Source organism: Dermacentor albipictus, chromosome 3, assembly GCF_038994185.2.
Source record: "Dermacentor albipictus isolate Rhodes 1998 colony chromosome 3, USDA_Dalb.pri_finalv2, whole genome shotgun sequence".
NCBI lineage: Eukaryota > Metazoa > Arthropoda > Arachnida > Ixodida > Ixodidae > Dermacentor > Dermacentor albipictus.
The window spans coordinates 50,145,031-50,158,603 of NC_091823.1; the positions used below are offsets into that span (position 1 = coordinate 50,145,031).

Here is a 13,573-nt window from a genome sequence, read left to right on the forward strand (position 1 = left end):
GTGGGGAGGGGAATGGGGAATGAAAGAGAAAGAGAGAGAACTTAAGTGTAGGTTGTCTATAGGCGGGCACTCAAGTCCGTTGCCTTCAGGTAGCGAAAAAGCGCTCTAACTGCTTTTTGGGCCAATGAGCTGTGAGGCCAGGCTCCCAAGATCTTCGCTTCCGTGAATGGCCTGTCATCCAGTCTATTTAATGCACACTGGAGAGTCTCACGTTGATTATCGAAGCGAGAACAGTGGCACAGAAGGTGACTAATGGTCTCTTCACACTTGCACTTAGCGCACATTGGTGAATCCGCCATTCCAATGCGGTAGCTGTAGGAGTTGGTGAATGCTACTCCTACCCACAGCCGACACAGCAGTGTTGCGTCACGTCGTGGAAGGTTCGCTGGTAATGTAAGTTTTAGTGATGGGTCGAGACTGTGTAAACGACACTTAGAGTTCTGTGGTGTATGCCAGCAACCTAACGTGATTGCACGAGCAAGACTGCGAAGCTCTCTTGCAGCGTCGACTCTGGATAAAGGTATAAGGACTGTCGGTGAGCCAGCCTGGGCACGTCGGGCAGCGTCATCGGCGAGGTGATTACCAACGATGCCACAGTGTCCCGGCAGCCACTGAAATATGATGTCATGTCCTCGTTCAGATGCGCAATGGCAGGTTTCGTTGATTTGTGACACCAGCTGTTCATAATTGTCACGTCGTAAGCTTCGCAAGCTCTGGAGGGCTGCTTTCGAGTCACAAAATATTGCCCATTTGTTGGGCGGTTCTTTTTCAATGTATTCGACAGCAGCGCGAAGAGCGGCCAGTTCAGAACCGGTAGATGTCGTTACGTGAGAAGTTTTGAACTTGATGACGACCGATTGAGATGGTAGAACAACGGCACCCGTAGAATTTTCGGACACGGAACCATCCGTGTAAACATGAATTCGGTTAGCATATGAAAAATGTAGAAGTTCCATTGTGGTCTGCTTGAGAGCCGCGGTGGGCAGGCTAGCTTTCTTCACTATTCCTGGAACAGTAAGGTACACAGGAGGCTTCTTCAAGCACCACATAGGGGATGGCGTTGTTGTTGCGGGTGAGTGCTTCAAAGACAAAGAGTGCCGGTTAGCCGCAATCGATCTGGAGAACGCTGCCTTGGGTCTTTTCTCAGGCAAGTGAGCGAGATGGTGGTCAGGGACTCTTGATACATGGCGAACATGCGCCCGGAGTGTGTCGATATCTATATAGGTCCTTATTAGGTTGTCTCTCGCGAGGGCAATTGTTGCCACGGTTGAAGCATTTCGAGGTAGCCCCAGACATGTTCGAAGGGCTTGGCCTTGAATGCTCTGTAGGACATGGATGCTAGTTTTGTTAGCATTGGACAGCACTGGTGTGCTGTATCGCAAGTATCCTAGGAAGAGCGTCCTGTATAGTTGAAGCATAGATGCCACGGATGTGCCCCACGTTTTACCGGCAAGAAACCTTAGTATATGGGAGATAGAAGTAAGCCTCTTCTTCAAGTATGAGATGTGGGGGCTCCATGAAAGGTCTCTGTCTATAATAACGCCTAGGAATCGGTGAGTTTTTGCGTACGAAATTGGTTGGTGGTCAATAGAAAAGGGGTACCAGGTCATGGGCTTGTGGGTAAATGCGACTAAGGCGCACTTCTCGGTCGAAATGCTTAGGCCTTGCGCACGCAGGTACGATGATGTTAGAGTCACTGCTTTTTGGAGCCGTGCACGCACCTGGAGACGTGTAACTGCCGAGGCCCATATGCATACGTCGTCAGCATATATTGAGAGGTTCACTGTATGCGGTAGAACGTCGGCAAGGCCAAGGATTGCAAGGTTGAACAAAGTGGGGCTAAGAACCCCACCCTGAGGGACGCCACGATAAGTGTAATGGTCAGTAGTTCGGCCATCTGCACTGTGCACAAAGAAGGATCTTTTGAATAGATAGCTCCGAATCCACCGAAACATGCGTCCACCAATTCCATTATTTTCCAGGGCATCAAGGATGGCTTCATGCGTTACATTGTCGTAGGCGCTTTTCACGTCGAGGAATAGTGCAACCGGTATACGCTTGTGGTGTTTTTCTTGTTGTACAGACGTGACTAGATCGATGACGTTGTCAATAGACGAACGGCCTCTTCTAAAACCAGCCATGGCATCGGGGTATACGTTGTGGCGCTCAAGATACCATTCTAGGCGGGTGAGAATCATTCTTTCCATGACCTTCCCAACACAGCTGGACAGCGCAATGGGTCGGTAGGACGCTAGGTCAAGTGGCGACTTTCCAGGCTTCAGGAGTGGTATCAAGCGGCTGGACTTCCACCGCTCAGGAACGACGCCATCAGTCCATGACTGGTTATAACATTCCAGAAGTCTGCTTCGGCCATCTTCACCTAGGTGGCATAAAGCAGCGTAGGTGATGCCGTCTGGTCCTGGCGACGATGAGCGCCTGCATGAGGCCAGAGCAGCGTCCAATTCCTCAAGTGAGAAGGACACATTCAATTCCGGGAAGCGTGTCGCAGGAACCTCACCCAGAATTTCGCCACTGATGGTGACCACACTGCCCGCAGTCTTCACACAGAAGTCTTCGGCTATATCGACCTGTGAGCGGCCTTGATAGAGGGCTAGGGATGAGAATGGGTGTCGTTGCTGTGGAGATGAGCCAAGGCCGCGCACCGTCCTCCATATGATAGACAGTGGCTTGCGGGGGTCAAGTGATTCGCAGAACGTCTTCCACCGTTGTTCCACCAGCCTGTCCATACGACGTTGGATTTTCTTCTGTATACGTCGAGCGACTCTAAGGTCATGAATTGACTTCGTGCGCCTGTATCGCCTCTCGGCTCTTCTGCGAATGGTTCGAAGTCGCTCAAGCTCCATGTCAAAATCCGTACGTTTTTTAGCGGATGTAAATGTGTACTTAGACGATTCCAGTACACTTGTAATAAGATTCTCAATGGTGCCGGTAAATCCTTCTTTGCATGCCTCTTCCACCTTTGTCTTATACGTTGACCACCTTATATATACTTGTCGGGAAGTACAAGAGGAGAAGCTTCCGAATCCAGTGATACTTAAGTAGGTGGGAATATGGTCACTACCATGAGTCTCGATGTCAGAGAACCATCGAACAGTTTGATCAAGTTGCCGTGACACCAAGGTCAAGTCTAAGCAACTGCTGTAGTTCGAACCACGCAAGTACGTCGGACTGCCATCGTTCATAATGCTAAGTTCATGGTCGGAAGCAAATTCCACAAGTTTCCGGCCCCTCGAATCTATTCTGGAGCTTCCCCAAGCCAAGTGATGAGCATTAAAGTCTCCCGTGATAATCCAGGGTCCAGTAGTCGCCGTCAGGATGTCTCGCAATCGGTCGCCGTCGAACCGACTATATGGGGATATGTAGGCGCCGATAAGGGTGAAGGCCACTTTATTCTTTGTAATGCGGAGACACACGTATTGGTTTCCATCATGAGGCTGCACGGAGTGGGGAATGTAAGTCAGTTCTGACTTACATTCAGATACTACAGCCTACAGATACTACAGCCTACTACAGCCTACTACAGATACAGCCTACAGCCTACTACAGATACAGCCTACAGATACTACAGCCTGTAGTATCTCTACATAAATCACTGCCTGAGTCAAATAGAAGGGCACAAACGAGATAAACCGCGTACGCAAACCAGCAGTAGCAATAGTATAAGACAGCGTTCTCAAATTCCATTGCATAGGGCCGTGGACTTCAGGAACTTCATAAACGCAGATAAATATTTCTGGGCGGAGTTTTTGAGAATGCATGGCCTAGCGCCTTTTGCTCTTGTGATTGGACGAATGTCCAATCTACCCAGCGCTGTGCGCTTCACTTGCCTCTCGGCATTATGTAGCGCGCACAGATACAAGAAGTTATGTGAATGTTTCGTCACAGCTGCATGTGTCGCACATATAGGGCTGTCAGCCATTCCAACGAAGAAGGCTTAGGGGCTAGTAAACGCGGCGCCGAGCCGCGAATCATCCTCCGCGAGCTTTGTTAACTGGTGGCAACGCCTTCCGTCCTGCCTCCTCGTCGCGTCTGTCGGCGCCATTGGATCACTTTTTTGTATTAAACTAACAGCACCAGTGCCCACCGTAAACGCAAATCAAACCGCTTCCACATCGACCATGGCGTTTTGAAAAGTGCCCCAGACCCGAAGGCGAAATAAAAAAAAAAACGTTACGAATGGCTCGCTCTACTCGACGGCGTATTGATGTACCGGTATCGAGGGGAGAAAGAAGGAAGGAGAAAGTGAAAGGAGGAAAAGAACGAGACGTAGACGCATTGGCCGAGACACATGTCTCTGCCGTGGCATCTTCGATCGTTCCGGCTGGCGTAAGTGGCATATCGAAACCATCGACGCACAGACATCTGGCGTTCTACCCCAGGCGTGGCCCCGCCGCGTGATGACCGTGTTCGAACGTGCGTCGGGCTTCCAAACACGGCTTTCTTTTTTTTTCTCCCCTCCTACTCCCAGCGGTGGCCTTGCGGTGACGAAATGCGTTTCGCAAATCATAGCGGATGTGTGTCTCGGCAGTGACAACAACAAAAAAAGCAAAAAAAAAAGACTGCGTTGCGCGAAGCACGAAGCCCTTGAACGAGGGAGGCGGTGTAAAGGGGATGTAAGGTATTCCCGAGGTCCGAAGAAAACGTTCAAGAAAATAAGAAAGCGACCCGTATTTTTTATGGGATTCCGGGCGAATTCGGCCTGTCGCAGCTCTGTTCGCGCGTACATATGATATTGTCGGGCTGAATTTGACGGCGTTTCACTCTCAAAGGGCGTCAAGTCCTCCGAAAGCGGAAACACGGAGGCCTGCACTGAGAGAAACACGGAGAGAAACGTCAAGATTTGACGGCCGTTTAAAAGTTCCATGCAGCCCGCGGCGTACCGAAGCCCCCGTTTGTCAGCGAAGGGGGGCGTTTGTTATGAGCAACACGAGTGAGAAAGCCCCCTGTCGAAAGAGAGGCTGGTGGCAAAAAAAAGAAAAGAAAAAGAGAACTGTGAAGCGGTTGTGTTGAAGATGCGCAGAAGCCTCGCGCAGTGCTCAAGGCCTCGCCGTGCTGAAACAAGAAGTCTGCTTTCCTGTTTTATATGAAGACGTCTGAGCTCTGCGACCGTCTTTGAATGCGCAGTGAACGCTCTTGTGTGCGCGCATGCACGCATTACTTGTTCTTCTTTTCTTTCTCCATTTGCTTATTTTTTTCCCGCCCGCTTCCTCCTGTCCCAGTGTAGGGTAGCAAACCAGGTGCAACCTAAATAACATCACTGGCTTTCCTTTTATTCATTTATTCATATATTTATTTATTCATTTATTCATTTATTCTCTCTCTCTCTCTCTCTCCTTCTTCCATCGCGCATTTGCTTGTCCTCGGTGCCTTATTACCATAATCCCTCATTTCAATTCGGCAATGACGAAGCGCAGCAAATCGATGGTATCTAGCGAGCGCGGCGGGATTCGTTAGCTCGAGGTGCCAGCCTCCGAGATCTCCGTAGTGGATTAACTCTCTGCATGCGCTGAAGGCGAGGCTTACTTAAGCGCAGCACAAGTACTGCAAACAGCTGATATCTTGCGCACGGCGTACAGCTCATATCTCGCGCATTACTGCGTTCCGTCGTTCAAAAAGAAAAAAGGAATAGAATGAAACAAGTAACGAGAAAAAAATTAATTATTCGCCGTAATGAAAGCGCCTAGTATACGCAGTTATACGCATGCACGAAACACGCACATTAACACGCGCACACTGGCATCCAGATCGCGCTTCATTTAAGTACGTGGATGCCAGTACGTGTCACGTCGCGTGATTATCTTCGAGTTTTGGGAGCAGTTGTAACACGTGCTATATTCCCCCGCACTTTCTTTTTGCCTTGCATAACCTAACGGAGACCCTGCGCTATTCTAATCGAACTGCTTAGTTCAATCACTTTACAAGGAAATGCAAATGCTTAACGATACCAGTAAGAATCCGCGTAACGTCGCTGTATCGTAACCAAAAAATAAAGAAAAGCTTGTAGCCCCGCAACGCATGTTCTGATAACGCGAACACTTTCGCTTCCCATAACATGTTTATCGTTCCTGACAGACGACACAGTTTGACGGAATCAGGTGCACATGGTAAACCCGCGCGAAAGCATTTCACCGTGATAAGCGTATTGGATAATGGCGTGCATCTTTTTTTCAAGTATATTATTCTTGTTCTGGTAGTTATTTCACATCTTAAGGGACAAGGGAACAATTACACATGTATTTAATTAAAAAAACAGTAAATCACGTCTAACGACGTTGCCAATTTCATTGCTGAGTACTAGTCACTTCCGACATGAATCACATAGGCTGCTCACAGCCAGCATAGTGACATTGCTAGGGTACTCCTTGCCTCCCGAGACTGTTATAGCCAGGTTTTCACATTGTCACATCTCTCAAACGGCCACGAACATATCACCTATTCGCAGTTACCGCGCTGATTTGCACAAAGCTGCTAGAGCAGTCTAGGCACGCTGCAGGTTGACAAGTCCTCATTTCGGGAAACCGCCGACTTTAAAAGTCTAGTTAACGTACTTGCCGTTGACGTTCTCTCTTTCTTTCCACTCAGGTATGGATTTCTCAAGGAAATAATGTTCAAATACACAGTAAGTACCTTTGCCCAGTTTATTTCTTTTTTAACTTGATACCTTTCCGAGTTTGTCGTTTTCTACAAGGGGTAGTATACGCTTAACGCTTGTTTTGGTGAAAACCCTCTGAGGCAGCCTTACACTGTGATGCATAGATAGCTCTTACGAAATGACTCACATGTGCGAGTCCCTTCCAACTAGTCCGCTCCACTGCGATTCCTGGCACGGGCATATACCTTTGCGTTGCTTGTAGCTCTGTCTAGGAAAATAATTTTGGTGGCGCTGCACTTGAAGCTTTCGTAGAATATGTGCACTCAACAAGTGCCGGAGTTTGAAAAAAATGTTTGTGACATTGTGAAACGTCTCACCTGCTTTTGTCCAGTCGACAGAAAGTGCTGCGATTCACGCATCTGCGCGTAAAGAAATACATTCGGAGGGAAGGTGTCGTTTCGACTATTACACAAACCACAAAAGCCGCTCTATGCAAAACAACAGATAAATTCTCAGAGTGGCCTGATGATAAAGTATCTCGGCATATCGTATCGTGCGCGTTTCTATTTTTTCTTTCTTAATTTAGCGAAATTTTCAACCATATTCGTATATTTTTTTGTGAATTAGCTAGGCCAAAGTCTTTACGTCATCTACGTTCTGAGATAACCCATCTTGCGTCGCTCTTTCTTCTAGTATTCGTCGTTATGTCTTCCTACAGTGTTCATTAAAAGTATGGGTAATCTTTCGAACCATTGTTACCAAAGCATATCTTCCATTACTTATTTCGGAAGGCAACTTCCCCGCACTACAGCTTTTGCTTCAACGCAGCAAGGGTGCCCGTCCTAGAATCGATGTTTCGGTACAACGTAAAATTCTAACCACTAGCAAGCGCTTACAAATGCGACGTGTACGCGCTGTGGACACATGGTAACGTAAGCAAGTTGGTTGAAATTTCCTTTCTTTCATTCTATTCTTGAGGGGGGGGGGGGAATAGCCAACTTAAAGAAACCAAGAAAAATGGCCAAAATGATGGAATAAACTAGCGCTTGTGCAGCCATATATTCTACCTTATTTTTTTCCTTGGTGTGTTGAGGCAGTTTATAACCTTTAAAATTTACGCTGTAGACAATGCAAGCCAGCTCTACTTCATTTTCATATCTAGAACGCAACAAACCGCCATGCTTGAAGGAAAATAGGTAACGTGGTGAAGGTGTCTTGTATGTTATCGACAAGGTTCATAGTGGTTTTATATACAAATATTCACACACGACAAGTTCCTTTTCTTTTTTTACTCATAGTTTTATTCGCTTTTGTAAATTTTCAAATGCTTCCTCGTTTTCTTTTTGTAGATATTGTATGTTTGATAATGTATTCTGCTTTGCCACCCTTGGCGATATATATCTGGAAATTTGTGTCCTATATGTCAGAAAGCTCGTAACATTTCGCTCTTCGTTTACCTTATCTTTTAGTTATTTTTATACACATATATCGCGTATCACAGAGAAATATCTTTCTGCTTGAATGGGTTCATTTCACCAGGTGTCATCGTACCTCAGTTCATTAAACAATTTATCGTTGTAGATATATACGGCAAGGAATGCTTGTTGACGGCGTCGTCTACACGCGCGAAATAAACCACCTGTTGAAAGTCAAGCGTTTTTCCTGCCGTCTTCTCTTCATTCGTTCATGTATAGTGTGGTATATCCGTTAAAGATAACACTCTAATATGCGGCTCTCATTTTGCTAGTGCTCTAGCGGAAAGCACCGGATAAAGCTATATCAATGCACTGCACAAAAATATATATAAAAGTGCCCGCGCAACCAACCACAACTCAACCGCTGCAAAGCCGGGCGATTGTTTGCACACTTGGCAGAGGTAAAAAGTCGCACTTGCTCTACACCCATGCGTTCCCCTTAACAATAGACCGCACTGCACTTTCTTTCACTAATACAGGGTTTATATATAGTCTTTCAACCAGAACCAACCAGCCAAGTTTCCGACACTCACACCTTTTTCCAATATCGTCCAAGTCTGTCAGCTAGTCGACCAGCCCCCGCGCTCACACCCACATACTTTCTCTGCATTCTGGCGCAGCGGCAGGCCTCCAAGATCGTGCAGCTGACCGAAGACCTGTACAGCTGGCTTCCCGTGGCGACGCTCATCGACAACCGCGTCTTTGTCGTTCACGGGGGCGTCTCCTCCGTCACAGACCTCAAGATCATCTCTGCCATTAACCGGCATCAAGTAAATAAGACTACACACGCCTATAAACATAGATATATGCTTAAAAAGAAAAAGGAACAGATCCTATAGGTCCGGCCATTGACTTATCGGAAGAATATGCAGATGGCGCAACAGTTAAAAAGGGTTCTTTTCTTTACTAACGATTGCCTATATATATATATATATATATATATATATATATATATATATATATATATATATATATATATATATATATATACATATATATATATATATATATATATATATATATATATATATATATATATATATATATATATATATATATATATATATATATATATATATATATATATATATATAGTCCATAGAGTTCTACTCTGGCGCTAGTGTTTACGGAAGCAGTGCAAGCATGGTGGTTCAGCCGAAATGGGAACAATGGGTAGCATACATAGACGTCCAAGCACCGAAATCCGCCGTGGTTGCTCAGTGGCTGTGGTGTTGGGCTGCTGAGCCCGAGGTCGCGGGATCGAATCCCAGCCACGGCGGCCACATTTCGATGGGGGCGAAAGGCGAAAACACCCGTGTGCTTAGATTTGGGTGCACGTTACAGAACCCCACGTGGTCGAAATTTCCGGAGTCCTCCACTACGGCGTGCCCCATAATCAGAAAGTGGTTTTGGCACGTAAAACCCCATGATTCTTAAATCTGATCAATGCCTAGTGCGTCTTGTCACGTGTATATCGCCAAGTTCACCGCATGCGGCAGCCTTCAATCAATTTTTCCATTGCAGTTCGTGACGGTGCTGCAACCACCGCTTCACCACGGTAGCTACAACGCCAACGAATGGAGGCAGGTGAGAGCGGCACTGCACGTGACTACGGTCTGCTCGCGTCTTCATTCCCTTTCCCTTCGGCCTTTCAGTTCTCCGCGCTCTGGTTAAAACAGTGTCGCGGAGTTGCCAGCTCTCCAAATTCTGAAAACTGTGCGTTTTCAGAGTATAATCGCAGCTCATACAGCCAGCTTTAGGGTGATATGCCAAAGTTAAGGTATGTCTTAAGTTAAAAGACGCCATAGAAGTGTAAGTGTTACTTTATTTTACTTCTCGTAATAGGCTTTAGGTGCAAACTTTTACTCAATTGTGCTTTTCACACCTATCATTACTTGCTACAAATTTAAGGTCACCTTAGATGGGGAGTCCGCCGTCTCGAATCGATCAGCTTGAATTTCAATTAAGGGGGCTTGAGCTTCGCTTTTAAGAATGGAACGCAATGGCATACAAAGATCCCTGACTACTTCTCGCGCTTCCCGGCAACTGCAGCTTACGTAACCGCAGTGTTTACCGGGAAACGCTGGCGGCGAACGCCATGCACGAAGGCGAACTTCCTGGAAGGAACGCTGCCTCTTGCGTGGGCCGATCCGGGAGGTAGTGCACAGCCGCGCCAAAAAAATTTGCATAATTGTGAGGTTTCTGTTATTGTTTCTCACTGTTAACATTCCAGTCTGAGAATATTTAACTTCAAGGGCATGCGCTGTCGGTGTTCTGTTTCATGACATTTGTTTGTGGACTGTCATTCTCAAAATTCCGACGAATAATAGCTTTGTCAAGAATTTAAGGCAAGGTATGAGCAACTTTAAGGATAGCGTGGTGTGGCCGTATAACCAGCATAAACCGCGTGTCATATAGCAAGGCGTAGCATAAACATGTACCTAAATACGTACGACAATTTTCGACGTCGGACGCCAACATCGGCTTTTCTGCGAAACCAGGATCTTAAAGCTGTCTCATTAATATAGGTTTTCGCCATCGACGCCGCGAAGGGCTTGCTTCTGCAGCATCCCGGGTTGTCCCGGAATTGTACTGCCGCCGAGTTTGTCCAAGCCTCTCCATGTGGGGCTCCCCAATCAATACGAAAACTAGCGACGAAGTACTGCCCTAGCCCTACAATTCATGTTTGATATCTTTGTGGGTATGTTCTGAAGAGGTTACACTAAAATTGGGACCATTGTGGATAAAGAAACCTTGCGAAACGCGTTCCACAGGACACATTATGCGAATCGTGGTTCGTTGTATAGCGTTTAATTAACCGCTTTACTAAAGTTACGCTTCACAGAGATTCCAACGTGTACGTTACATCTGCAATATATTCAATGAGAATAAAATTCTTGGCATTCTCGGGACAGTTTCTTTTGCGTTTCAGTGCAATATGCCTTTCGTTTTCGGGTAAAACCCTATAATTCTCGGATAAGTTTTATTCAAATCTGGTTATAAACACGATTTCTTCCCGATGTTTGCCCTTTCGCGAAGAGCAAGAATAAATGCAGGTGTCACAAAACTAATGAACCCTGCCCAAATTATGTAAAGTGGCCAAGATACGTCATATTGCTAAAATTGTTCGTAATGATGCATGCTTCCTTTTCGCTTAATACTCAAGCGAAAAAACGGCATATATGATATATCCAGTGCCTTTTAACTAATGATTATATGGCGCATGCCGCAATTTATGCATTTCAGCCGGTGCGTTTGCAACCATATCCATTTGAAATTAATTCTGATGATGGTACCGACTTCGACAAATGCGCCGTTTAACTTGCTGTTAAAATGAATTATTGTCACACTTAGATTTCCTGACAAAACGCCGTTTTATGCATTGAAGCACGAAATTCACTGCAATTCCAATGTATTTCATCGCCCATTTTTGGAATGAATGTATCCAAGCTGTGGTTATTTCGAGAATTCGGTGAGCCTTGCAATCTCACTGGCACTTCATTGAGTACACCGTAATATTTTCAGTTAAAGGCTTAATTAGTAAAAGTTTGTTATTCAGCAAATCCTTCATTTCCAATGCTTGTGCAAGCAATCTTCGCCTCGGGGAGTAATCTAGTTCAAAGATACGAATGGTGATATCTGCCACAGACATTTTCTTCTTTTTTTTTAATTCTATATAGTCGGTAAACACCATGTGTGTTCTTGTCAGTGATTCCTCACCGGTTTTCCTCTTTAAAGGTGTTGACCAGAGACGCCGTGAAGTCAAGTATTTATTCGGACAGCAACGTGAACGTAACAGACAGCAACGATTCAGTGGCTTCGCCTTATAAAGGGAGCATGGGTGCAGCCGAGGCATGCGATTGGCTAGCGATACAATAGCACATGTGAACAATGACCGCGTGCATCAGATACGCGGCACACAGTGACAAGAGAATACGCTTGATAAACGTTGCACAGATACAACAAAAGGTAACACCCGATCTTTACACCGTACCCCCCCCCCTCCCAAATTTTTAATCTTCGGAAACGTATAGACGATGCCAAAAGCCGCTCTGGGCCACTATGTTGTAGCGATGCCTTATGCCTTACTCTATGCAATTCTTATCATCCACCACACACGGCCGCCTGATCCCGTTGATAATGTGGGCAGACCGTCACTCTGACCACTGGCCAAGCGCGAAAAACCTGAAAAAGCATAGAATCGGGAAAAGGCATCGCTACAAAATATCGGCCCTGGCTTCTACATCGTTGCCTGCTGAGTACAAAGAACACGAGAATGCAGTTGAATCCCGGTACAACGAAATTCACGGTGCCCGAAAAAAATATTCGTTCTCGCGGAACTTCGTTATCACAAAAATTTGATATGAAACGCAGAAATAATTGCCCAAGCAGCAGCACTTGTTTCGGTTTCGATTTCGACCGCGAAAATTTCGTTGAAGCGGAAACACTCGCCAAAAATGGCTCGTTGTGCAGTGAAACTTAGGGCATTAATTTCTATGGGATACTGACGGGGAACTAAGAATAATTCGTTCTCCCGAAAATTTCGTTGTAGCGGTATTCGTTGTGGCCGGATTCAACTGTAGTCTTATGATATGACAGGCGCGGAGAGGTTGGCATGAAGAGCGTGTGCCTGGCCTGCTATACTGCAATTTGAGTTAAAGGGCAAGGGGAGCACGGATGAGAGTGTAGGCGGACAAGGAATGATGAAATGGAATTTAATACTCATCGCAATGCCCGTCATAAAATTGTGATCCGCATTCTGTGTGTCGTGCGTCGGTCACGCAACGCGCGACCATCGCGCCGCGCATGCGCAGTTGGTGGACCTGCTCTGGAGCGACCCGCGGCCCCAGCCCGGCTGCCGCCCGAACGAGATGCGTGGCGGCGGCAGCTTCTTCGGGCCGGACGTGACGCAGGCGTTCCTGCGGAAACACAAGCTCGACTGGATCATCCGCTCCCACGAGTGCAAGCCCGACGGCTTCGAGTACACGCACAACGGAAAGGTGCGTATTCGAGCACGCTCGATCCCCGTGGGCGCAGAGTGTACTATAGCCGCCTTTAGTTATCTTTCAGCCATCGAAATTTTTCTGTCCGCCTGTAGGTGGAGCTTAGGGCTGTTGCGCTTTGGGAACCCAGGTCCAAGTCCCTCCATCGAAAACGTGTATTTTCTTTTAAAGCAAATAGCTTTCTTTGTCTCTTTTCGGTCATTTTTGGGGTTGGTCGGAGGTCATTGAAGATCGATGGTCGGTGGTCGGGCACGGAAAGAGAAAGGTTCGTTCCTCCGTTTGTTTTCTTTAGTTAGCCCAGCTCTCTATCGTCCTTTCGTTTGCTTGATATATATATATTTGCTAAGTAAACAAAGCAAACGATAAAGACGAACTTCGCCAGAACCAGCGCTCGTCCTTTTCCCATTACTGGATCCTCGTTCTTCTTTGCGGATTTAATTTGAAGATGGACGCATTAGGCTCGTTCCGGCGTGGCGCCGGCG

At 46.5% G+C, this 13,573-nt stretch overlaps 1 protein-coding gene across 3 annotated transcripts in view; it reads left to right on the plus strand.

Annotated features, from left to right (window-relative positions):
- The window catches only part of rdgC (retinal degeneration C), a 352,883-nt gene that overhangs the window by 304,465 nt on the left and 34,845 nt on the right, over window positions 1-13,573 (plus strand). For all 3 annotated transcript variants that reach the window (XM_065426871.2, XM_065426870.2, XM_070535421.1), the window contains exons 7-10: window positions 6,604-6,640; window positions 8,709-8,858; window positions 9,613-9,675; window positions 12,903-13,088. In XM_065426871.2, coding sequence (XP_065282943.2) covers window positions 6,604-6,640; window positions 8,709-8,858; window positions 9,613-9,675; window positions 12,903-13,088 — 436 coding nt within the window. The remainder of the gene's footprint in view (window positions 1-6,603; window positions 6,641-8,708; window positions 8,859-9,612; window positions 9,676-12,902; window positions 13,089-13,573) is intronic.